This window comes from Rana temporaria, chromosome 1, assembly GCF_905171775.1.
Source record: "Rana temporaria chromosome 1, aRanTem1.1, whole genome shotgun sequence".
NCBI lineage: Eukaryota > Metazoa > Chordata > Amphibia > Anura > Ranidae > Rana > Rana temporaria.
Genome location: NC_053489.1, coordinates 445,845,589 through 445,872,825, shown reverse-complemented (window position 1 = coordinate 445,872,825; position 27,237 = coordinate 445,845,589). Strand labels below are relative to the sequence as shown.

Sequence of the window (27,237 nt, the reverse complement as noted above, 5' to 3'; positions counted from 1 at the left end):
GGCCGTAAGACGTGCTCATTGATAGGTGGAAAGTTCTGTCAATCAAACAGACTTTTTTTTCGTAGGTGAGTTGTCCGAGCAACAGACAGGAAGTGTGTGTCGGGAACGCGGGACAAAGTGAAACATGGTAGGTGCGGGCAGTGCGGGGAACGATTATTGGAAGACCGTTCTAGTAGCACAGGCTTGAGTGAAATGAAGCACGCTGTAGTGTCCTCATATACACGCTGTCTGATACTGTGTGACTAGGAGGGTTAGGGTAGGCGAGCATTACATGAAACCTGTGTAGTTTACGGTTCCAGAATCCTAAGCTTTCATTGTGGGGGGGATAATGTTCTCTTGCTGCTTTAACCACTTCAAACCAGGCCAATTCAGGTACTTTGCTCCTACATGTTAAAATCCTCTTTTTTTGCTAGAAAATTACATAGAACACCCAAACGCTATATATGTTTTTTTTTTTTAGCAGAGACCCTAGTGAATACAATGGCGGTCATTGAATTTTTTATCTCACACAGTATTTGCACAGCAATTTATCAAACGGGGGGGGTTTTTTTTGGAGAAAAAAAAAAGTTTTATGCTTAAAAAACAAACACATAACAGTAAGAGACGGTTCACACAGGGGCGGCACGACTTCGGAGGTGACTCGGCCAGGCGACTTGCAAAATGACTTCTGTATAGAAGTCAATGCAAGTCGCCCCCAAAGTCGTACAAGAACCTTTTTCTAAGTCGGAGCGACTTGCGTCGCTCCTATTAGAACGGTTCTATTCACTAGAATGGGACGCGACTTGTCAGGCGGGTGCGTCGGCTGACGAGTCGCCCCAGTGTGAACCGGGTCTAAAGATAGCCCAATTCTTTTTGGCATAATGTAAAAAGATTAAATTATGCTGAGTAAATAGATGCCCAACATGTCATGCTTCAAAATTGCACACGCTCGTGAAATGGCGCCAAACTTCGGTACTTAAAAAATCCCCCTAGGTGACGCTTACATTTTTTTTTTTTTTTTTTTTTTTTTTTTTTTTACTAGTTACATGTTCTGAGTTAGAGAGGAGGGCTAGGATTATTGCGCTCTAATGTTTGCGGTGACATCTCACATGTGTGGTTTGAACACAGTTTTCATATGTGGACAGGACTTGCGTATACGTTCACTTCTGCGTGCGAGCACACGGGGACAGGGGCACTTTATGCATTAAGGTGAAAAAACTTCCGAGTATAACGCCCCCCGTTTTATACTTGCCTGACCCCTCGAAAGTCCTGCGCTCGGCCCCGACATCCTCTTTGCCGCTCAGCCTGGCTGTTGATTGTCTAAAGCGGATGGATTGAAAGCAGCGCAGCCATTGGCTGGCGCTGCTGTCAATCACTTCCAATGATGTGGCGCGCTGATGGGCGGGGCCGAGTGATACAGTGAACGGCTATGGCTGCTCGCTGTATCACGGGAGCGCGCCCACAAGGACTCCACACAATGCGAGGGAGCTTGCATTAATGTGTGGAGTTCTTGCAGGGAGGACCAGAGACAGCCGCTGAGGGACCCCAGAAGACCAGGATCGGGGCCACTCTGCAAAACTAGCTGCACAGTGGAGGCAAGTATTACATGTTTGTTATTTAAAAAAAAAAAAAGAATCCTTTACAGCCCCCTTTTTTTTTTTTTTTTGACACTTTAAAAAAGAAATTATAATTTTTGATATCTTTTATTCCTATTACAGGGAATGTAAACATCCATTGTAGTAGGAACGTGACAGGACCTCTTTACAGCGAGATATGGGGTCAATAAGACCCCACATCTCACCACTAGGCTGGGAAGCCTAAAATAAAAAAAACGATCACCGCTTCCCAGCCGAGGCAGTGTCGTTTTTTTTTTTTCTTTTTTTTTTTTTTTAATATGCAGAGGCCGGGCGTGACGTCATAACATTGCGCCTGGCCTCCGACGATCATAGACTCCGGCGACCATCTGGGCCGCCGAAAATCTCTATGATCAGCATCCGGGGCCAGCGGATCCGTTCTCCAACTCACAGATCACAACGGTGAGTCGGTAGAAGCACTGGAGGGCGGCAGGGGGAGTGCGTCCCCTTTCGCCGCCTACAAGAAGGATCAAGCGGCGGAACAGCCACTATGATCGTTCTTATGGTGTAGGGAATTGCTGGCTGAAAATACAGATTTCTGAATGATGCCTGTAGCTGCATCATTCAGATATCCCCGCACAAAGTCCAGGACGTCAAATGACGTCCAGCCAGCCCTCCTCTTGTCCATCTCACATGTCATCCATAAGCACCTTGGATGGACTGGGGAGGGAGGGATCAGCACAATGCACTCCAGCTTGGGTGCCTTCTGAAAGAGCCCGACCCCGGCGGCAGATTCTTTCCTCGCTCTCTGCCGCCACTTACAACAGGCAGGCAAACTTTCCTGGACTCGCAGCCTGAACCTCGCTGCATAGAATGCAGAGACTTCTCAGCTGCACGTAGGCAGAGGGCATGCTGCGGGAGCGGCGAGTGCCTTTGTCAGATTTTGACTGGTTCCCAGCATTCGCGGCTTTCCTGCGCGCTCGGCCAGTTGCGGCTGCCACTGGATAACACAGGGGGCGATCAGTGCTGCCTGAAAATAAGTATATACATCTTTCTTACACAGGTTAGTCAGCATTGGGGTTAGGAAGGGAGTATTTTCAACCACTTGCCTTCCAAGCCTATTCTGACAATTTTCTCCTACATATGAAAAGCACCCTTGTTTTGTAACAAAAAAAATTCAGAACCGCCAAACATATTTTTCAGCAGTGGACATGGAGAATAAAATGGTGGATGTTGCATATTTTTATTTTACATGATATTTACAGAGTGGTATTTCAAACACATTTTTTTAGGGGGGAAATTTCAATTTAATGTGCAAAAACGAAATCTAATACTCGATTGGTAAAATCTAAAAGATGTTGCGCCAAGTAAATAGATACCAAACATGACCCGCTTTAAAATTGCATATGCCTGTATGATGGCTCCAAACTACGGTACCAAAAAATAAATCTCCATAGGTGACGCTTTAAAAGCCTTTACAGGTTACCAGAGTAAGGCCCCTTTTCAGACGGCGCTCCGATCAGGTCCGCTTGTGATATTTAATTTTTTTTCCCCGGTGGACCTGATCATACACTCCATGTACCTCCTATGGAGCAGCAGATGTCAGTGGTGACATGTCCTCTGAAATACCCTGGTGGTGGGGGCCCTCCTGACACCTCTAAAAGCGATCCAGTGGCTTTTTAGCCCCTAGGATTTCTTTTACATAAAGTACATCGCCAGCCAAAAAAAATGCAACTGAAGGACATGCATGTCCTTGGGCGGTAAGTGGTTAAGATTGGTTGGGTATAGCCTGGAATTCTACTTGAACCTCTTTTGCACAATTATTATAATGCATTATAATGCATAATTTAGGTTTTGTTTTAAGGGTTTTACCTTATTTCATTATACAATCTTTGAAAGCATAGAAAAAAATTGTTTTAGTTCCAATTTTTAATGTAACACTAAATCAGCGCAATTTTCAGGGCCACGCTGTGCAAAACGAACAGTGGAGGTAAGTGTGATGTGTTTGTCACTTTAAGCTGCATTTTCCTGTTCAACCTGTTCAACTCAAGACTCAGAGGCACACTAAATAGGGTCTTGATTGCACTGGTTAATGCACAATGTGACGATTTTCAAATTATTACATTATTACATTTTCATTTATGGTTTAAAATGTGTTTTTGTTTTGCAGCTTCCTTTATCTTTGTTGAAGACAGCGCAAAACCATCCTATGGTATGTAGTCTTTTTAAGCATCTATTAACCACTTGTCTACTGGGCACTTTCACCCCCTTCCTGCCCAGACCAACTTTCAGCAAAGTAGTGCCAATAACCGGCTTCTGTTTACATTCATGATCAGCTGTGATTGGACACAGCTGATCACGTGGTAAAGAGCTGGCTCTTTACCTCAATTTTTTGTCAGCAGTAAAGTGTGAGATAAGCGCAATAAGAATAATATAACCACTTCTCTACTTTGGGTGTTTTTCAGATTTGGTGTTTACAAGACTAAAACAGTCTTTTTTGCTAGAAAATTACTCAAAACCCCCAAACATTATATATATATTTTTTTTCTAATACCCTAGAGAATAAAATGGCGATTATTGCAATACTTTTTGTCACACCATATTTGCGCAGCGGTCCTACAAGCGCACTTTTTTTGGAAAAAAATCACTTTTTTGAATTAAAAAATAAGACCGCAATAAAGTTGGCCCAATTGTTTTATGTATTGTGAAAGATAATGTTACGCCGAGTAAAATGATACCCAACATGTCACGCTTACAAATTGCGCCCGCTCGTGGCATGGCGTCAAACTTTTACCCTTAAAAATCTCGATAGGCGACGTTTAAAAAATTCTACAGGTTGCATTTTTTGAGTTACAGAGTAGGCCTAGGGCTAGAATTATTGCTCTCGCTCTAACGATCGCGGCGATACCTCACTTGTGTGATTTGAACACCGTTTTCATATGCGGGCGCTACTCGCGTATGCGTTCGCTTCTGCGCGCGAGCTCGTTTTTTAGTTATTTTATTTTTTACACTGAAATAAAAAAAAAAAAAAAAATGATCACTTTTAATTACTATTACAAGGAATGTAAACATCCCTTGTAATAGAAAAAAGCATGACAGGTCCTCTTAAATATGAGATCTGGGGTCAAAAAGACCTCAGATCTCATATTTAGGCTTAAATGCAAAAAAAAAAAAAAATTTGAAAGTCATTTTTTCAAATGACAAAAAAAAAAAATGTTTCTTTAAGAGGCTGGGCGGGACTGACGTTTTGACGTCACTTCCGCCCAGCAGAGCTATGGGGACGGGTGAAGGAGATTTTTCCTTCACTCGTAACCCCGCTCAGCTGCCGAGCGGTCCCGATCTCCTCCGCCGCTACCGACGGCTCCGGTAAGCGGGAGGGGGGGGCCCTCTCCCGCCGCCGATAACGGCGATCTCGCGGCGAATCCGCCGCGGAGACCGCCGTTATCGTTAACAGAACCGCTGACACTAAAGATTGATACCTCGGTTGTGGCAGCAGCTGCTGCCGTTACCGAGATATCAATCTTTAAAGTGTGGACGCATATATGCGTACAGCGGTCTGGAAGTGGATAAACAAACCGTGCAATCAATAGATAATGCATGTAATGGTGTACCTGTCCGCTACGGCTTGTTTTTGTGTCAGTATCTGGTCCACAAAAGGGCCTGGCGGTCTTGTCGGGCCACCATTTCTCGGGTGGATCAGGCAGACTGTCATACAGGCCTATGCTCTTAAGGGGCGGGCGCCCCCCTTTCAGGTCACGGCACATTCAACCAGGGCAATTGGTGCTTTCTGGGCTTTCCGACATCAAGTGTCTGTCTCACAGGTGTGTAAGGCGGCAACTTGGTTGTCCGTTCACACCTTTTCCTAATTTTACAAGGTTGATGTGAGCACATCTTCGGATGCTCCCTTCGGCCGCAAGGTTTTGCAGGCGGCTGTTTAAAGTTGCAACTCCTCCGTTGATGAGCTCTGCCTGTTTTTGGGTGAAGTTAAATTGTTTTCACTGATACTTTTCCACCGTGTGTGTGTGTGTGTGTGTGTGTGTGTGTGTTTTTTGTTTTTTTTGTTTTTTTGTACTCACCGTAAAAACCTTTTCTCTGTTGTCCATGGACTGACACAGCACCCACCCCTCTTTTTTATGTTAGTACTGCTTGTTACGAACTGAAGCTGCATGAGGGACCGCCTCTTTTGGGATGGGAGAATCTGGAAGGTTAAGGCAGGCCATAGATTACATTTTATTTTTTTATTTTTTTTTCCCACCACTGAAAATGTTGATTGGGCAATGCCTCCCACAGTGCTATTGTATTCTGCCAGTGGGGGGCGCAGGGAGCCTTCTTGGCCAGGAAAATACAGTGGTTACTGTTAGTGGCTATAGCCACTAGCTGTAATCATGTAGAAAAATCCAATAGACTGGTTTTACCCTAGTCAATTAATGGATTGACTTGGGTACAATTAGCCTGTCCATACATGGATCAAAATTCAGCCAGTACTTGCTGTACCAGCAGAATTTTGATCCATGTATGGCCAGCTTTAGGTGTGTATGTTAGGCATTTTATTTCATGTTTTACAACCATGTTTATGCGGTTTGTGGTATTTCTTAGTTGTAATATTCTTGAAAAAAATTATCTTTTTTTTTTTTTTTTTTTCTCCTTAGTTGGTTGAATTAAAGAATGGTGAAACCTACAATGGGCACTTGGTTAGCTGTGACAACTGGATGAACATCAATCTACGTGAAGTAATTTGTACTTCTAGGGTATGTATGTTCTTGCACTTATGTTGTATGTTTTTTCCTTTTTTCCCTTTGTAGCCAGTTTGACAATAAGCAGTCGCTAGTTTCTGATGCACCAATGCATACACTGTATAATGCGTGCAACTGAAAATGTCCATGAATAGATCATTTGCTCAGAGAAAAATGTAATTTAGGCGAGTGACCTTTTCAGCGTATAAAGGGTATCGAACCTTCCTTATGGAATTTCTTTTTTTGTTTACAAACGGTTTTTATTGTGGAAAAAGGTCAAAGTATATAAAAAATTACAATGTAGGTACATGTATGCATACAAAAATCTTTAACAGTGAACATTGTACAGAAGAAGAAAAAAAAAACAGGAAGGTGTTAGTAGACATTTATTATAAACCAGAAAGGTGGCATCCCAGAGAATCCTTTTTTTTTTTTTTTTTTTGGAAGAGGGGCATGGAATCATATAATGTATGATGAATTCTCTCAGAGAGTTTGATGTTTGTCATGTGGTTGAGCATTTGAGGCCAAGGTACCGACGTGGAGCGCCAATTAAATGCTATGGCCCAATGAATGGAGCTGAGGAATGTATGGATAAGCCTTGTGCTGGATGTAGGGATATCATGTATAGGGGAGAACAGAAGATATATTTGGGGTGTGAGAGGGAGATTTTGTCTATAACAATACTGGCCTTGTGCCAAGTGTTCTTTAGATGTGGACAATCCCAAAAAGTATGCAATAGTGTTCCCTGAGTGGGACAGCCCCTGAAGAAGAGTGGAGATAGAGTGGCATAACATGTATTAAGTTTGGCTGTGGTAAGATACCACCTATAGAGCAATTTAATAGCTGATTCTCTGATTGAAGTTGTTTTGGTACATCTATGGAGATTTATAAAGATAGCGTCCCATTGTTCGAGAGTAAAAGAGGTATTTAAGTCCGATTCCCATTGTAACATGGGATGTGACTTCTCAGGCATGTTTGTTTCGTTTAAGCTTTTGTATATTCTGGAGATTAAACCACTATCACGAGGGGAGGAAATAAAATTTGTTCAAATTGTGTGAAAGGGGGGTGGAGTGTAACTGAGTAATATTTCTGAAAGAATAGTTTTATTTTTGTATAGTTCTCCAATTCATCAGGAGAGAGATTGTATTTCGTTTTGTAGGCTGGGAAAAGTGAGAAATTAGTTCATATTAGAGAGCGATTTTAAATGCGTTAAGTTACGTGACTTCCAAGCTGTCAGTAGGTTTTGATCTTGGGCAATATTTAGAGGGGGAAAAACGAGAATCACCTAGAAAAGATGCCAGTGGGGGAGTGTCGGAAGACAACTTGAATTTTGGGGCTTGTCTGTTCCATAGTTGGAGAGTGTGGGTGACGATAAGGTTTAAAGGTCTTATTTTTTGTGGTGGGATGTCTTGGACCAAATAAGTCCTTGTAGATTGAAAGGTAGGATAGATTCTTCTTCGAACCTGAGCCAAGGTATTTGAAGTGAGGTAGCATACCATTGGGCTAATTGGGTAAATCTGGCTGATAAATAATAGAGCCATATGTTTGGGATGCCGAGACCTTCCTTTTAATTGGGGCCTAAACATAAGGGAGTAACCAAATCTGGATTTCTTGTTTTGCCAAATTAATTTGTTAGTCTCTTTGCAGTGTACCTAACGTTTTCTTAAATAGAATAAGGGGAAGAGCTCTAAACAAGAACTTGTTTAGCCTGTCTGGCTAAGATGGGAAGCAGAAAATTCTTAGGGCCCTACCAGACTACACCGGCTTAGTTTATTTCTTGTGCTAAGTTGACTGGTCATGGAGAGGCTTTAGGCTTTCCCCAACAGACAAGATCATTATTTCAGCATCATTTCTACAGGCTTTTAAATCATATTTGATAAGGATCTTATTCAAATAAGCTTTATTGGTAGGACGAAATGCATTTTAGCATTTCCAACACAGTTGTTTGTCTGGAGGGGGGTGGCTCTATGGCACTTTTTTTTTTTTTTTTTTTTTTTTTTTTTCGTGTATTTTTCTGTGACATGCTGTCACATATTGTGCAGCTAATCTCACTGTTGGCTTTTCTTCTCCCAGTAGAATTTTGCGTTTCTCTTGTGTTCATGGACGGACACAGCAACATAATCTTGGCAATAGGTATTGGCCTTCTATCAGGAGAGGACTACTCAGAACCATGTTAATACAACTTTAAAGCTGTACAGTACTGCCCAGGAGACAGTCCCTCTGGGTACAACCCCCCTCCCTAGCATAGGGGTAGAACCTGGCTCCCTGTGGGCCATTTGGTCTTGGAGATTTTTTTTCCCCTCTCTGATTTGATCCTGAGATCTACCATCAACTGCGGACTGGGCGACAGGCTGGATGTCCTAGATCCTTGTAGTCGCCCCAGTTTCCGCCAGCAAGCGTGTGCAGGCCTTTAGCTACACGCTGGGTCGGCCATGACAGACCCCGTTTGCTCCACGGGTGGCTGGTGAGCTATGCGCTCCGGGGCACACATATGACCAGGCTAATTACTGTCACATGTGCTGGGCCAACAGCTACCCCCATACTGCTCGAGTGGTGGCTCTGTCGGGGATGCTTCCAGCAAGCCACGCAAGACTGGTAAGTAGCACCCTCCCCTGGGGGGTGTTTTTTTTATTTATTTTTTTTAACCCTTCCTTTCTTTGCTCCCTCCCTATGCTCGGAGTTGGGCCTGCTGCATTAGCCGGGGTGTTCGCAGCCTGTAGTTATTACTTTGCATTGTATCTTGCTCGGCCGCCATTTTGGCAGTGTTCGCCGCTTATGCTGTGTGTGTGTGTGTGTGTGTGTGTGTGTTTTTTTTTTTTTTTTCTTCCATTTTCCTGTAGCCCACGCGCCCTATGTTTTGTTCACCGCAGCGGCCATTTTCTCGTAGCCCACAAGCTTTTTCCTACAGGGCGGCTGTCCGGCGGCCATTTTCTTGTGGGTTTTGGCCTCTATCAGTGTTCTGGTATCTGGATGACGCGAACAGCCTGAATCGCACCGCAAGAAGACAGTGACACGTGCAGTTGTGTACAGAGAGCTCCTCTGTCGGGACAGAGCGGACGGCAGCGGTGCAGTGCCTGCTTGAGTGGTGAGTCCTCTGGGGGGGGGCAGCTAGGAGGGTGGGCTGTGTGCTTTGGCTTGCGTCCCTAAGGGGGTCAGGCGCATGGGTCAGCATGGCCTCTGAAGCTGATGCTTCTTTCCCAGACATACCTATGATAGCAACTGGTGCCCCTGCTGTTTCTGTGAAGTCTGTCGGCGGTCCTGGAGGCCTTTGTTGCCAGGGTGTCTGCGGTGTACGAAAAAAGGGGGGTGAAAAACGTCCCCCCTGCCATCTTCCGGGGATGTTTCTGACTCGGATTCGGGCCCAGCTACTGCTCCCAGCCCAGGTTCTGATGTATCAGAAGACTCGGACCACGACCATTCGGACAGTGAGGGTGATTACGTGTCCGGGTCAGCTCGCGGTAGAGCACTTGTTGCCACGGTGCGGGATACTCTTAAATTGGAGGATGAGACAGATGCATCTACAGAGATGTCGGTCCCTTTCGGGTTCCGCAAACCTACCCGCACTGAAAAGGTGTTTCCTTGTGTTCCTTATCTGGACAAACTTCTATGCAAGGAATGGGAACGTCCGCAGAGTACTTTTTCAGTCCTCAAATGTATAGCGGTCCGTTATCCCTTTGAGGAAGATTTCCTGGAAAAAATTGACTTCATTGATTGTGCATCCCCTGGTTAAACAGGCTAACTACGCTTCCGGTGGAGGGGGCACCTGCATTCAAAGACCCTGCGGACAGGCGGGCTGAGGCAGTGGCCTGTTCACGGTGGTGAGGTCAGCAGTGCATCTGGCTGTGGCTGGGGCCTTTGTGTCTCAGAGTGACAAAGATGCTGCACCACGAGTTAAGAGCAAACAGGCTTCCCCAACCTGTGTGGAACTGGCCGACCAGTTGGTACAGGGCCTTAAGTTTGTGTGCGAGTCGGCTTTGCATACGATTCAATTGCTGTCCAAGGCCTCGGTCTCTGCGGTGATACTGCGTCGCCTGATTTGGCTAAAATGTTGGTCCGCGGACCAGGCTTCTAAGAAGGCCTTGCTTGATTTACCTTTTAAGGGTGAGAGGCTTTTTGGAGCCTCGCTGGATGACATCATCCAGGATGCCACGGGAGTTAAGAGTACTCTGCTCCCGCAAGCCAGGAAGGGTAAGGAGCCATGTCCTAGGCATGGGGCCCCCCTCCTCCGCTCATAAGCGTCTTTTTCGTCTGCCCGGAGCTGCAGTTAAGCGCTCTCAGACCGTTAAGGCACCTGCTGAGGGACAAAAGTGCCCCTGGTTTCACAAGCCTGCGAACAAACCTGTGACCACATGAAGGTCTGCCCCCCGCCCGACACTTGGGTAGGGGGCCGTCTTCGCACATTCGCGGCTCAGTGGTCTTCACTGCTCTCCGACCGGTGGGTTGGCAAAGTAGTTTCCTCAGGGTACAAGAGTTTCTCTTTTGCCCTCCAAACAGATTTTTTTTTCCCCTCAAACCTTCAGCTTCCTCCGACTCGTCGGGTGGCCATGTTTGGGGCGGTACAGGAATCTGCTGGCGCGTGGGGTGATCGTGCCTGTACCATTGCTGGAAAGGTTTCAGGGGTTTTATTCAAACCCGTTTGTAGTCCCAAAGAAGAAGGGGGTCCGACCGGTCCTGGATCTCAAGGCTCTGAACTGCTTTGTGAAAGTTCAGGATGGAATCGGTACACTCTGTAGTCGCGGCACTCCATCTGGGGGATTTTCTGGCGTCCTTGGACATCAAGGACACATACTTGCATGTCCCCATATTTGTCAGACACCAGAGGTTTCTGTGTTGCGGTCGGGGACGACTACTACCAATTTGTGGTCTCCCTTTTGGCCTGGCATCGGCACCAAGGTACTCGCCTCGATTCTGGCTTTGTTGAGACGACGAGGTATCGCTATATTGGGTTACCTGGATGACCTTTTCCTGAGAGCTGCTTCAAGCTCAAAATTAGCGGTGGATGTGGCGATTGCCACCCAGACTCTTCAAGACTTTAGTTGGGTTCTGAACCTCCAGAAGTCGGTGTTGGTGCGGACTCAGCGCCTGGAATACCTGGGCTTAGTTCTAGATTCCTTGGAGGTGAGTTTTTCTCCCCTTGGGCAAATTACAAACTCCTCAGGCAGCAGTGAAGCTGCTGGCATCCCGCTGATGGTTGTCGCTGCGTTTATGCATGCAAGTCTTGGGCCTCATGGTAGCCTCCTTCGAGGCGGTACCATATGCTCAATTCCACACTTGTGCTTTACAGAGGGAGATCCTGTCCAAATGGGACAAGTCTCCGTTGTCCCTGGATTGTCAGATCCGAGTGGGCCATCTAGTCAAGACTTCCCTGGTCTGGTGGCTGAGATCTCCAGCCCTTCAGTCCGGAAAGTCGTTTCTTCCCCTTCGGTGGACAGTGATTTACAACGGACGCCAGTCTGACCGGTTGGTGCGGGGGGGGGGGGTTTGGAGTGTACAGTTGGCACGGGGTTGCTGGACGCAGGAAGAATCCCGCCTACCGATCAATGTGCTGGAGCTTCGGCCGATCAAGCATTGCCTCTCCATGTGATCTCAGATACTTTAGGGGCATCCAGACGGACAACGCCACGGCGGTGGCGTATGTCAACCATTAAGGGGGGACAAGAAGCTCTGCTGCAGCCTCGAAGGTCGCTTACATTCTGCGATGGGCAGAACGGAGCGTGCCGACGCTATCGGCCGTACACATTCCGGGCGTGGAAAATTGGCAAGCGGGCTACCTAAAGTTGCCAGGTGCTGGACCAAGGAGAGTGGTCGCTACACCCGGATGTGTTTCAACTCCTTTGCAAAAGATGGGGCACGCCAGACGTGGACCTCCTGGCTTCGTGACTCAATCGGAAGGTGTTGAGGTTTGTGGCCAGGTCCAAAGACCCCTGGGCAAACGTGACGCATGCGTTGATGGCTACGTGGGGATATTATCGGCTGATTTATGCCTTTCCCCCCGCTAAAGCTTCTCCCTCGTCTACTTTGCAGGGTGCAGACCAAGGGGATCCCGATGATCCTAATTGCTCCAGATTGGCCTCTGTGTCCCTGGTACGCCGACCTAGTGCGTCTGGTGGCGGATGTTCCTTGGCGACTACTGATGCGAGAAGACCTTCTGTCACAAGGTCCCATACTTCATCCTGCTTTAACGGCATGGCTATTGAAAGCCAAGTGTTGAGGGACCGAGGCCTGTTTAATTGTTATTTCTACCATGCTGGGAGCACGGAAGTCTTCCTCCTAGGAAGATTTATCATTGTACTTGGAAGGCCTACATCTGTGCGAGGAGCTGAAGTGGCATCCATGTGCATACTCCATGAGACTTGAATCTGGTCCTCTCGGGACTTCAGAGACCACCGTTTTGAAAACATTAGGGAGATTCCTCTATTGACACTCTCTCTCAAAAAGTTGCCTTTTGGTGGCTATTACGTCAGACGGGTTTCTGAGCTGGGGGCCTTGTCTTGCAAAGCTCCTTATCTGATCCTCCACAAGGATAAGGCGGTGCTACGCCCGCAGCCTTCTTCGTTTCTTCCTAATGTTTTGGCTTTTCATCTCAATGAGGACATGCTTCCGTCCTTGTGTCCTCAACTGTCGCATCCAAAAGAGGCTGCTTTGGATGTTGTCTGAGCTCTGCGAGTGTACCTGTCTGCTACTGCTCTGTTCTGGAGGTCGGACTCGCTGTTTGTGGTTGGTCCTAAGAAGGGCATGGTGGTCTCGTTGCCCACCATCTCTAGGTGGACCAGACAGGTCGTGATCCAGGCTTATGCCATACAAGGGCAGGCGCCTCCTTTTCCTGTCGCGGCGCATTCAACCCAGGCAATGGGTGCCTCCTGGGCTTTCCGACATCGGGCATCTGTTTCCCAGGTGTGTAAGGCGGCGAAAAAATTCTACAACGTTGATGCGAGTGCATCTTCGGATGCTTGCTTTGGCCACAAGATTTTGCAGGTGGCTGTTTAAGGTTGCATCTCCTCTGTTGAGGAGCTCTGGTTATGTTTGGGATGAGGTTTGTTTTGTTTGCTGTTCCCACCCCTCGTTTTTTTTTTTTTTGCCACTGCTTGGGGACGTCCCTATTGTCAAGATTGTTGCTGTGTCCGTCCATGAACACAAGAGAAAATAGGATTTTTGTACTCGCCGTAAAAAAATAATTTTCTCTGTACTTTTTAATGTCTTTCTTCTAGAGAGACCTGATAGAAGGCTGATACCCATTGTCAAGATTATGTTGCTGTGTCCGTCCATGAACTACAGAGAAAAGTATTTTATCCTATTTTTCTCTCCTATAGAATTTGAAGTCTGGGATGAGAGCAGAGAGTCTCTGTGAGTGTCCCTCACTGAGTACTTAAGGCACCGTAGCAGGAAGTGGGCCTCATCCTCCAGGACCCCCTGATCACATTGCTGGCAGTCTACTTTCCCTGGGCTTTGTAGGTCTGTCTATGCCCTCCTAATTCAATTTCCAGGCTGTAGATGCTTGGGTTTGTCTGTCTCAAGGGTCTTGTAGCACCTCCACATATGTGGTTTGTTTGTAGTCTTGCTGCAGTGGCTGGTAAACAGTTTCTTAGTTGAATTTCTCCATTCGCCAACATAATTTCTCCTAACGCCTTCCAGGACGGCACACCAGAGAGATGAGGGCTCCTCCCACAGGAAACACAATCAATTGACAAGTTTGTTATAAGTCCCCACCCACCCCCTTGCTCCTCAGTATTGATTGTGTTTCTTCCCGAACACAGCGACACGTTTGTTTTTTTTTTTCTGTTACCTGGAGACGGTGAGGTCGAAGGGTACCCCTGTTGAGGCAGGTTTAGGGAGGCCGGGGAGAGCTGAACTAACCTGTAGGCTTCGGCCGCTCACAGGTCGCCACAAAGGTGTGCATGGGCGCTCTGAGCTATGGTGAAAAAGCCATCGTCCCTCTGCAAAAACGCCGCCACGGTGCTGATCTCTCCTTCCCGGGGGGGGGGGGTTGCAAAGGAGCATTGCGCTCCAGGCCTCGCTCTGAGAGGAACAGGAAGCGCGTCACCGGAGAGTGGGCGTTTCCTACACGGCAACCCGGAAGTGACGCTTCGGCGTGGAGAGCAGCGTGGAGCGGCGGCGGATAAACCCTACAGCAGGTACCGACAAGTCAAGGACCCAGTCAACCTCCTCATGATGGAAGAGGATGGGAAGACAAGCGCTGCGGCAACCAAATCCAGATCGGGGGTCGGTGAGTACAGTCCCCCCTGGAAAGGGAGAAAAGAGGAGACTGAGAGTTCCTGAACTTCAGGATACAGCTGGTCGGCTGCCTTCCTCGTTCTCTCTCTTTTCTCCCCAGTACAGCCAGCAGCCCCGAGCGGGAGGGAATAACATTACTGTTTTATTATGTTTCCTCTCTAACAGAATCTCCCGGTGAAACCCAGGGGGCCTCTGCTCAATCCTCAGCCTCAGCTAGTTACAGTTCCTCTAAAAAGTGCGGAAACTGTAAAGATAAACTCCCAAAATCCCACACCAAACCCTTCTGCCACAAGTGTATTAACCAGCTGATAAAAAATTTTCTCTTATCAATGCAGTCCGAAATGTTGGCTACGGTTAGAGCTTTTAGGGAGACGGCTACGCAGGCAGCCACGACCCCTAATACGGAAGAACCTGTCCCTAAAGAGGGTTTGTCCTCCCAAGGAAGTCTCCTTGCAGGACCCAGTACCCCTTTCCTACCCTCCCAAATCTTTTTCCGTGATCAGGAAGAAGAGGAAAGTGAGATTATGAGCCAGGTCACTAGACACAACTCGGAGGGTGAGGAAGATAGAGACTCAGTTGTGTCTCAGGAGGAAGGTAAATTGAAAAGGTTCCTCTTTTCAGCAGAGGATGTGGACAGTCTCCTTCAGGCAATTTATGCCACTGAAGAGATTCCAGAGGTTCCCAGAACGACCTCTGCACAGGATAAGGTGTATAGGGGGCTCAGTGAAACACAGGATAGAGTCTTTCCTCTTCACCAATCACTAAAAGAAATAATCTTACAAGAATGGAAAAGTCCAGAAAGGAGACTGACCACACAGAAGACCTGGAAGCGGAAGTACCCGTTCCACCAGTCTATTGGGGAAGTCTTCTTCAAACTCCCCAAACTGGATGCGGCCCTATCTCAAGTCACAAAACTGTCAGACCTTTCATTTGAAGATGCTGGCAGTATTAAGGACCTAATGGATCGTAGGGCCGAATCACTCCTAAGAAAAGCCTGGGAGGCTAACACAGCTTCTATGGCCCCGGCCTTAGCTGCTACCTGTGTAGCCAGGAATGCAGACCTCTGGGTAGAGAAACTGGCAGAACATCTTGCCCAGTTTACGGAATCTGAGGAAATCCTGGGGTCTCTATCTTTAATAGGGAAAGCTGTCGCGTACCTAGCAGATGCAGCTCTGGAGACTGCCAAAGCTTCAGTCAAGACAGCCGCCTTGATCAACTCAGCCAGGCGGGCTATCTGGGTTAAGGCTTGGGAAGGGGACGTCACATCAAAGGGAAAACTGTGTGGACTCCCTTTCCAGGGTTCACTCCTGTTTGGCCAAGGATTGGATGATGTCCTGGCTAGGTCTTCAGAGAAGGGAAAGAAATTTCCTGTGAAACCTAAAAAAGGTTTTAAAAAAACTTTTCGAGGCCCCCAGGGGCAAAACAAACAGAAGTATAAAAAAGAACCCAACAGGCGCTGGTTTTATGGCAAAGGGAACAAAAAGAATAACTTGCTCTTTCCCCCTGCCAAAACTGACGCTAAACAAACCAAGTGACGCCGAGGTCAAAGTGGGGGGGAGGCTGTCCCAGTTTGTACAACAGTGGGAAAGCATTTCAGACAGTCCCTACATACGCAAAATTATAAAGGACGGGTTCTGCCTGGAATTTATTACACCCCCCCCTATGATCACCCTCACGCAGCTCCCCAAGGATACCCTAAAAAGAAAGGCCCTCTTGGAAGGGATTCAGGAGCTGGCAGAGCAGCTAGTAATACCAGTGCCAGTGGAACAGCAATACCGGGGTTTTTATTCCCACGTGTCTGTGGTTCAGAAACCATCAGGAAAATTCCGCCTGATAGTAAACCTGAGAAAACTAAACAAATTTTTGTAACAAAAAAGGTTTTCCATGGAGAGTATTTACTCAGTAAGAAAGAACCTCATGAAGGGAGCCTTCATGACGACCATAGACCTGAAGGACGCCTACTTGCACGTACCAATTCACGTGGACCATCAGGCGCTTTTGAGGTTTGCGGTCGTGGTAGGGAAGGAAATCCGCCATTGGCAGTTCAGGGCACTGCCCTTCGGCCTAACCTCCAGTCCCAGAATCTTTACAAAGATACTGGCAGAAGCAATAGCTTTCCTACATCTACAAGGGGTATGCCTTATACCGTACCTGGACGATCTGCTGATCTCCGGTCAGATAGAATCACAGGTTCAGAGGGATACCAACAAAGTTATGGAGGTATTAAAAAGCTTGGGTTGGATTATCAATCTAGAGAAGTCCTCCCTCATACCAGAACAGGTAAATATATTCCTGGGCTACACTATAGACTCCAGGTTTCAGACGCTTTTCCTGCCAGAGGAAAAAATTGGCGTCAGCAGCAGGGAATCTGGTAAAATTCCCCAGACTTCCCAGGAGGTCAGTTATGAGAGTCCTAGGGTTAATGTCGGCAGCCATACCAGCGGTAGTCTGGTCCCAGTTACATGCCAGGACACTCCATTTTTTCTTTCTGTCCTCCTGGGACAGAAAGAAGGAATCCCTGGATCAGGAGATTCTACTCACCCCTCAGGTCCTGTCGTCCCTAGAATGGTGGACCAGTCACCAAAACTTAGGGGAGGGTCGACCTTGGGCCCAATGGGATCCGGTAAAATTAACTACGGATGCCAGCACATGGGGGTGGGGTGCCCACTTGGGGGGGAAAAAATCCCAGGGAAGATGGAGCTACCTACTAGCTCGCCAATCTTCCAATTTCAGGGAGCTCAGAGCAGTGGGAGAAGCCCTGAAGGCTTTCCAACAAGATGTCAAGGACAGAGAGGTCCAGGTGAGCTCAGACAACGCTACAGTAGTAGCCTACCTGAACCACCAAGGCGGTACCAGATCCGGCCCCTTATTGGAACTAACCATGGAAATTCTGGGCTGGGCGGAGAAAAAGGTCATCTCCATCTCAGCCATACATATAAAGGGGACAGACAACATAGAAGCGGACTTCCTCAGTCGCCAACAGATAAGACGGAGAATGGGAACTGAATCCCGAAGTCTTTCAGGCCCTAGTTCTTCATTTCGGCGAACCAGACATAGACCTGTTCGCAAACCGGAAGAACAGGAAAGTGAACAGGTATTTCTCAACCTCCGTAGAACGGGATTCCGAGGGCCTGGATGCGTTGTCCCAAAATTGGCACTTCAGACTGGCATACGCCTTCCCACCCCTGGCGCTAATTCCGCGGGTACTCCAAAAAATCAGCAGGTCCCCCGGTCACGTCCTCCTTATTGCCCGATGGTGGCCAAGGAGGGGGTGGTTTGCGAATCTGAGATTCATGTCAGTAGCAGAACCTCTGAAACTGCCAGCCAGAGTAGACCTCAGGCAGGGTCCAGTTTTTCACCCAAGACCAGAATTTTTTTCAACTAACAGCCTGGTTAGTGAGCGCCAGATCCTGAAACAAAAAGGTTGTTCAGAAAAGGTGATAAATACTCTCCTTACAAGTAGAAAGCCGATCACCAGGAAAATCTACTTAAAAGTATGGAAAACCTTCCAGACCTGGAGTAGAGAAAGACAAGTGTCTTCCCAGTCGGTTCTGGTTATCCTGGATTTTCTCCAGGATGGAGCAGACGCCGGGCTTAAGGTTAGCACCCTTCGGGTACAGGTAGCAGCCCTCTCCGTTTACCTGGACAAAAGACTAGCTAAGGACGACCTAGTTAAGAGATTCTTATTAGCTAGGGAAAGGATGTCCCCCGTCCTTAGAGGTATCTGTCCGCCTGGGACCTTACTAGGGTATTAGAGACATTATCTATGCCCCCGTTTGAACCATTAGAGAAAGTTTCCTTTAGGTTTCTTACTTTAAAATTAGCCTTTCTGTTAGCTATTACTACAGCTAGGAGGGTGGGAGATCTGCAAGCTCTGTCCATGAAAGAGCCTTTCCTTTAGGGTACAACCAGATAGGGTCACTCTAAGGGCAGATCCCCTATACCTACCTAAAGTAGCATCCTTACCCAACAGGACGCAAGAAATAATATTGCCGTCCTTTTGTTCAGAATCAAAGAACGAGAAGGAATTTAAGTTTCACTGTTCGGATGTAAGAAGATGTCTTCTTAATTATCTAGAGAGAACTAAAAGTTTTAGGAAATCTAACCATCTCCTAATTCTCTATGCTGGAGCCAGGAAGGGACTGCAGGCCTCAAAGCCATCAGTCTCAAAATGGATTAGAGAAGCTATCTCAGAGGCTTATCAGTGCTCAGGAGAACCAGCTCCACTTAATATCAAAGCTCATTCAACCAGATCTCTGGCGACATCCTGGGCTGAGAAAGCAGGTGCCTCCTGGGACCAAATCCGTAGTGCGGCTACCTGGTCAAGTCATCACACCTTCTTGAAGCACTACCGTGTAGAGTTGTTGTCACAGCAAGACCTGGCTTTCGGTCGGAAGGTCCTCCAAGCTGTGGTCCCACCCTGAGGTAGGCCTGAGGTTCTTTAATATCCTCTCTGGTGTGCCGTCCTGGAAGGCGTTAGGAGAAAACTTACGTTAGATCTACCGGTAACGGTATTTCTACGAGCCTTCCAGGACGGCAGGCCTACTACCCACCCTATGTGAAAAAAGGGGAAAAAAGGTAAGCTATATGCTAGATGGTAAGTACCTATGGGGGTGCCCCTTGTGAACCAGTTCAAGATTACTTTAATAAATACTGAGGAGCAAGGGGGTGGGTGGGGACTTATAACAAACTTGTCAATTGACTGTGTTTCCTGTGGGAGGAGCCCTCATCTCTCTGGTGTGCCGTCCTGGAAGGCTCGTAGAAATACCGTTACCGGTAGATCTAACGTAAGTTTTTTTTCTTGAAACCATTCTTTTTTTTTTCTTTTTTCTTTTTTTTATTTCTTTTTTTATTATTTTTTTATTTTTTGAGGTTTTGCTCTATCCTACCTTTTTGCTAAAACATTAGTATAGTGTGGAGTCAAGGTTTTTGGGTAGAGCTGTACAGCCTATAGGAGGCTGCCTATGGGTTAGTGTGTTGTGGCCAAGCAATAACCTGTGGTGCATCTTCTATACAGGGTAGCTATAGATGAACAAAATTGGAGGAGAATTAATTCTCCCTGTATTTCTTTGGTTAGTTTAGAAACATAAACATCTGTACATATTGCCTAATTGTTGAGGCTGCTGTATTGACTTTTTTTGGAGCCTAAAGCCAGTATCTAATCAAGGTTTGAGGTGTAAGTATGTGTATGCTCCAACCTTTTTGCCTGGTTTGTTTGTGGGACCTGATCTAGATATTACACCAGAGTAGTAATTATGGGACCCTGACTTTGCCCTTTCCGACCTTTTTAGTCCATTTGTTGTTTGTCTAGATGAGTTTTAGGTGTGTTGAGCTACTCTTATGTACCTTGTCTTATCTACTAGTTCAGGTCTTTTAGTGTGGTGGCTTAGTTGCTTTTAGGAGGTTGAGCGTTTGTGAGTGGCATTGGCCTTTTTGACCATTGCCTTATCGGTGGGCAAAGTTGTCCACTTTCAAGCATGCTTTCTCTGATTGAAAACTTGGATGGAGCTGTAGTGAGGGAAGAGTATCGACTATTTTTACATGTCAATTTCGGTGTGATCTAATGTATACAAATGGCCTTTTACAAGAGGATTCAATGGAAAATGAATGAAAGGCACTCAACTAGCTAAATCGATGTAGAAATGCTAAATATTCATGAGATTTCATATTTACTTTGCTCCAGTTTTTTTTTCTAGTGTTGTGAAGTATTATAGTGGGTAGAAAGTTAATCTGGGTGGCGGCACCAATGTAGTGACCTAGTATGGTGATTAAATAATATTTAGTTATTATGTAAGTAATCTTCCGCAGCAACCCAATTCTTCCAGAGATGCAATTTATTGACTTCCAACACAGAACAAAGTCTTGCAACAGATGACAAAATACAATAATACTCCAAGAGTAAATATAAGAGTAAATATAACTCGTCCCATTTTTCCTAGATCTGTGCCTTCATAATCATGGAGAATGAATAGACCGAACGCCAGGTTATATTCCCTATACTGAATGGCTGAGCAATTTGGCCGTTTCCATTAGGCCTTTGATCTGGTCTGTCTTTCAGCGTGACTGATGATAACCCCTAGCCAGAAGGAAACGGCTGCAGTCATAAACTGCCCTAATTTGCATTCTTGCATATTCACATTAACATGGCACAAGTCACTATTTGTCCCCTTTTATTATGCGGAATTCGATTAATAGATACCAATGTGGCCCTGCACAACCTTAAAGGGACACTAAAGGTTCGTGTTTTTTTACCTTACTGCATCTTATGCATTAAGGTGAAAAAACTTCCGAAAATACCCATCGCTCACTGTATCACGGGAGCATGCACGCAAGAACTCCACGCGAGACAGATCGCATGAAGGTAGAATTGCCCTCTCTATTTGTCCTGTTTACCATTCTCATTGAAGGTAAAAAAAAATCCGCCAATGGGAGCACTAGTTCTGTGACCTGGGGGTCCCCAAGAGATTTCCTCCCCTTCCTGTTTTGGCTGTGGGACAGAACATGAAGGCGAATCTCTGCAATGGGACACAGATGGCGAAAAAAAAAAAAACTCACAGGTTATAACTCTATCCAAAATGAGAAATTGGTTTTGCCTGTAGTGCTACTTTAACACCAAATGGTCCTGACTAACTCCCCTCTCCCCTTGGCTCAATTTTCCTTAGGGATGAATGATAACCCGACTAATGGGTGCCTAAATGATAACCAGGGTAATGGGTGCCTACACACCACATGAAAAATTGAGAAGTCATAATGCAGACCAACTTAAAACTCATATTTGAGTGTTCGATTATCTTACACATTTTGTATGACGGAGATCAAAGTAAAGGGATGTAAAAGCAAAGGGGTTTTGATATAGGTTTTAAATTCCCTTAACAGGACGGTGACAAATTTTGGAGAATGCCTGAGTGCTACATACGTGGTAGCACAATTAAATACTTGCGCATCCCTGATGAAATCATTGATATGGTGAAAGAAGAAGTGATGTCAAAAGGCAGAGGTCGTGGTGGCATGCAGCAACAGAAGCAGATGAAAGGAAGAGGAGGTGGTGGACCTGGACGCGGTATGTTTTTATAAAAAGTAAAGTTAATGGAAGGGTATGTGAATACAGTGCCTTTTTAGGCTGGGTTCACACCTTTAGCATTTTTTGCCTGATGGTTTTTCTCATTAAAATAGAAATGCATCAGCATTCATGTCATTGCAAAAACACACATGATGTGCAATGGTGCTCGTTGCAGCACTTATTGAAATACACAGCAACATTCAGCAGTGCATGCTGACTTGCATTTAAAGTGGTTGTAAAGGCAGAAGGTGTGTTCCCCCCCCCCCCCACTGCTTCCTTTGCAGTAAATTAAACCATTCTGCATGCAGAACCCCCCCCCCCCCTTACATGCCTGATCTCAATTCAGCCCTGAAGGCTCCCCCCCTCATTGGCAAATAAACAGCAGGAGCCATTGCTTCCTGCTTCTGTCAAACAGCCAGTGACAAGGGGGTGAGACCCAGAGGGCACACATCATGCTATAAGGGGACCTGAGAAGAGAAGGATTGGGGCAGCTCTGTGTAAATCGATTGTTATGGGCAGAAAAACACAAAATGCAAAGGTATGAATAAGGGTTGCACCAATACCAATCATTTGCAGGAGTACTTGTACTCCTGCAAACGCTTCCGACGCCTCATCCAATACTTGTGGTGTACTCGGCATAGCAGGGTGGCCGGTCAGCCCCACGGATGATCGGTACAGGCACCGATCTCCCTGTATACTGTTCAGTAAAGCAGCTGACGGCTACAAGAGGGGGGGGGAGCTATACAGGGAGATTGGTGCTTGTAACTGCCTGCAACGATCGTCCTGAGCTGTTCTCGGGCTCCCGGTCCTGCCTTTTTGTCCCCCTCTGTGCTCATCCAGGGAAAAAAAAAATTGTTAGACAGTCCACGCCTCACCAGTAAATACAAAAAATGGCTAGTGGCGCTGCTAAATAGTATGAGATTTAGAGGGGCACCTGTATAGATTACTTTAGCATACCAAAAAACCTTGGCAGCCTTTGAGGGGGGAGTTGAAAGCAGACTCCAGATATGCAATGAGAAGAGAAATACAGGCGCCTCTAGGTTAGAACTGTAAACATTTTAATGAGATACAGGTGCATTATCCACTTGCATGGAGGTTGGGGAAGTAAGGTACAAGTTCATACACACTGGCATGGCGTTCCCTGCAAAGCGGCGTTCCAAACAGCTGTTTTTAGCCTGTAAAGGAGTCGCATGTAAAGGAGTCGCATATTTGCTTTAATTGCCCCCAATACACTTGTGCTGAGAGAGCGCTTGCTGTGTGCTCCCGACAGTTACCGTACTTTACCGAAAGCTCCCAATTGCCCTTTGTGATGGAGTTTTCAGACCACATGACAGCCAGTCACGGTGGTCACGTGTTCAGCGTCATATTCCTCTTAAAGTGCTAGGAGGCGTTGGTGCCAAGAGGTTAAATATACAGTACTGTGCAAAAGTGTGAATACATTTAAAAATGGGCTCTCGTGCCTCCAAGTGAAACAAATGAATATTGGTGAAATAAATTGCTGCTCAATCTAAATGTGTAAATATATAGAAATCACAAAAATGAATGAAATAAAATAAGCGCAATAATAAAGTAGTAAATCGGTGAAAAAACAAGTGCAATGAGACTCCTGTGAACTGTAAACAAATATGACAATGTGTAATAACAATAGAGTGACACGAATGTCCCATATGATAATCAACGATCTTCGTGATTAAACAGATGTTCTTCCAGTGATCTTCAAAAAAATCCTCAAAGTGGGCTCACAGAGCGCTTACCTCCTTGTAGATATGAGTCCTTAAATGTATCTTTCTGCTTTCCTTGATGGCGTATTCCGGTTGTATATCTCCTAGGATGATTCCCATATAATCTTCTCCGACTGGGTTCCGACAGTGCAGATGATAGTTTGAGATATATCCCTCAATAGTGAGACATTTCTGTATCTAGAGGCACATTTGAAGACCTTCTCTTGTCTGCATCAGAACAAAATGGCTTCTGAGGTGTATATATCTCAACTATCCTCTGCACTGTCAGAACCCAGTCGGAGAAGATTATATGGGAATCATCCTAGGAGATATACAACCGGAATACGCCATCAAGGAAAGCAGAAAGATACATTTAAGGACTCGTATCTACAAGGAGGTAAGCGCTCTGTGAGCCCATTTTTTGAAGATCACTGGAAGAACATCGGTTTATTTACGAAGATCGTTGATTATCATATGGGACATTTGTGTCACTCTATTGTTATTACACATTGTCATATTTGTTTACAGGAGTCTCATTGCACTTGTCTTTTTACTGATTTACTACTTTATTATTGCGCTTATCGTTTTATTTGATTCAGGTGTGAATAAATACTATAAAGTAGGAATGCTTTCATAAATACAGTAAATATTTAAATTGTTTATCCATTTACAAACTGCAAAGTGAGCGAACAGAAGGAACATTTTTAAATCAAGTCAATAATTTGTAAGAGGACCCCCCTCCCCCTGGCTTCAAACCAGCATCAGTTCTTCCAGGTACACTTGCACACAGTTTTTGAAGGAAATCTGCAGGTAGGTTGTTCCAAACATCTTGGAGAGCTAACCACCAATATTCTGTGAATGTAGGCTGCCTCAAATTCTCCATGTAAATCCAGACAGACGCAGTGATGCGATTAGGGCTCTGTGGGGACTAAATGATCACTTTCAGGATGACGACTTTTCGCTGAAGATGATTCTTAATAAAATTTGTCTGTATGTTTGGATTAATTAAGCAGACAAACTGACTACTTTACAAACTTGCTTTCAACTCTCATCTACGGTCTTCAATTTTGCCCGTTCATGGGTGCTGATAAATATAGGTAGATACTTATTCACTGTTCCATACCATCAGCGAGGCATGTGATTTGGCCCCGAATGTATTCTGCAGCAGGACAATGCCCCAAACACACAGCCAAAATGAACTATCTTCAGTGTAAAGAAGAACAAGGAGTCGTGGAAGTGACGGTTTGGCCTCCTACAGAGCCCTGATCTCACAATCCATAGTCTACCTAGGATTACATGAAGACAGAAGGATTTGAGGCAGCCTACATCCATAGAATATGTCGTTGGTTCTCCATGATGTTTGTAACAACCTACCTGCTGAGTTCCTTCAAAAACTGTGCAACTGTAAAAAACGTCCTGTGTGCATGAGCCCTCACACCTGCCTAAAAACTTTGCACAGTACTGTATATCTTTAGGTCTGCCATCTGTAAGAAAATGAGGTCCTTTTGCACAAGTTGTGTCCAAATATGGGAAGTGCTGCTATCATCTGGTGGAGGGTGTACAGAACCTGTAGCGGGCTCTGCAGAACTTTTAAACCGGACACATGGATATCCAGTTGCTTTCTGGGTGGTTTGGCTATGCAGAATCTTTAGATGATTTGAAAGCAATGTCCACATATTCTTGGTTTCAGCTGGACTGATGGTTTGAAATATGGAGTCTCTGCTGGTAGGGTACAATCTGTCTGGCATTTATGTCCCCTGCAGTCCCCTCCCAGGTGGTTTGGGATATCCACATTGAGTACCATACCTGCACATTCAATAATTTTGTATTGTATGTATATACAATCTGTGAAACGCATAACCATCCCCGCTCTTTCAGAATACAATGGGATTTATTTACTAAAGCTGGAGAATGAAAAATCAGCCTCACTTCTGCATTCTCCAATCTGCTTCCAGGTTTTATTGAACAAGCAGATTTGTTTCTATGCAGAAGTGAGCCTAATTTTGAGAACTCCAGCCTTGGTATATAAACCCCATAGTCTTAGAGCAGGGGTGTCAAACTAAATTTCATCATGTGCTGCATCACCATTATGGTGGCCCTCAAAGGGCCGGTTGTATCTGTAAGATTTTAGATAATCGGAGAAACCCGCTGCATCAACATTGCTTGTTGAGCAATCTGCCAGGTGTGGTGGTTTATTTTTATTTTTTATCTTTATTTTTATTTTTTTCCTACACATTCAGCCTGCTGGTTGAAAGGGGGGGGGGGGGGGGAACTGAATGTGTACCCAGCTTAACAGAAGTTCCAACTGTTATGCATTCTATTTAAAGGGGCACTAAAGGTTCCCGTTTAAAAAATGTTATACTTTCCTCCACTGTGCAGTTCGTTTTGCACAGAGTGGCCCTGATCCTGGTCTTCTGGGGTCCCTCAGCGGCTGTCTTGGGGGGGCCCCCCCCCTGCGAGTCAATGGCTGCACTGCTATGAATCTAGCCAATCGACGGCCAGACTCCGAAGAGATGGACGCGCACAGCAGATTTGGGTTCAGGTAAGTAAAACGGGTGGGGGGCCGTCATTGCACAATGGAGGTAAGTATAACATGTTTGTTAATAACCCTTTAATGCATAGGATGCATTAAGGTGAAAAAAAAAAAAACCTTTACAACCCCTTTAAAGCTTAAAAAAAAAACCACACCCAAAATTCTTCAAGGGGTTGTAAAGGTTCGTCTATTTTATTTTCTAAATTGGTTCCTTTTTAAGCAAGTGCATTGTTGGTTCACTTACCTTTTCCTTCGATTTTCCCTTCTAAATGATTTTTTCTTTGAGTTTCTCACTTCCTGTTTCTCCTCAGTAAGCTTTCCACCATCAGCTGAGCTTTGGAAAGTCATTTTTAACAGCTTACTGAGGAGGAACAGGAAGTGAGAAATTCAGACAAAAAAAAACACATTTAGAAGGGAAATTTAAGGAAAAGGTAAGTGAACCAACAATGCACCATCTTAAAGTAACCTATTTAGAAAATAAAAAACTAACCTTTTCAACAAACAACCCCCTTGATTTTAGCATTATGCAGTGACATGAAAGGGTCACTAGAGGTCAGTATTGCCAAATAGTAACCAAGAATAAAAGTTAAGTGTTTAGTTATGCTTTAGGAAATGTGTCCGGTTCAATACACCATTTTTATTTTGTTACTAAATGTCAATATAATGCCTAAAATTACAAGAGTATATGGGGTACACTAGCAAACCAATAAATTGTTATGCTTGATGTTCTTCTTGACACATAGTTTTTCTGAAGAGAATTGGTTGACATCTCCATACAAAAGAGTATTTTTGCTTTCTTTGTGACCTCATATACTGGAATGTGTTTCTCTCACTACTTCTGTTAATGTGGTAGACCTGTGGTTCAGTAGTGAGTGAAGCACACTTCTCTTAATGCATTAACCACTAGCTATATCCTGAGTGGTATAGTTTGCTTGAATAACCCGTTTTAGTGTGTGTGTGTGTGTGTGTGTGTGTGTGTGTGTGTGTGTGTGTGTCACTATAAAATCCCATTTTAATATGTTTTTTTAATAATTTTTTTTCTCTCTACAGGGGGGGTTTTTGGTGGAAGAGGTAGAGGAATGCCTGGAGGTGGCAGAGGTGGTTCCCAGGATAAAAAGCCAGGACGACAAGCTGGGAAACAATGAATGACAGACTATATAGTGGGATTCTTCCTTTTTCTTTACAAATGTTGGAGACTGTAATTCTGTTTGACTGTTTTTTGGTCAAGTATCTGAAGTGGAACCCATCATCGGAATGATTCCTATACCTGTCCTTACAACTCTACATTATTGTCTTGAGTATAGCTATATCGATGTGAGCAGGTAATGGGGAAAAACACTAGATAAATTTGCAACCTAGACACAATAAATGTGATGGGTTCTAATCCCTCACTGCTCTATCCATA

The 27,237-nt window shown here is 45.4% G+C and overlaps 1 protein-coding gene across 1 annotated transcript; it reads left to right on the top strand.

The window, feature by feature from the left end:
• Positions 1-27,237, top strand: LSM4 (LSM4 homolog, U6 small nuclear RNA and mRNA degradation associated). The gene is made up of 5 exons (XM_040327039.1): positions 1-127; positions 3,724-3,765; positions 6,203-6,301; positions 21,395-21,578; positions 26,883-27,237. Exons 1-5 carry the CDS (start codon positions 125-127, stop codon positions 26,975-26,977), a joined length of 423 nt encoding a protein of 140 aa, XP_040182973.1. The 5' UTR covers positions 1-124; the 3' UTR covers positions 26,978-27,237.

What these genes read in the sequence shown, in the direction of transcription:
- LSM4 (XM_040327039.1), top strand. An exon ending in AAGTAATTTGTACTTCTAGG is followed by an intron (nt 6,302 to 21,394) that starts GTATGTATGTTC and finishes TTCCCTTAACAG; the next exon opens with GACGGTGACAAATTTTGGAG. An exon ending in AGGTGGTGGACCTGGACGCG is followed by an intron (nt 21,579 to 26,882) that starts GTATGTTTTTAT and finishes TTCTCTCTACAG; the next exon opens with GGGGGGTTTTTGGTGGAAGA.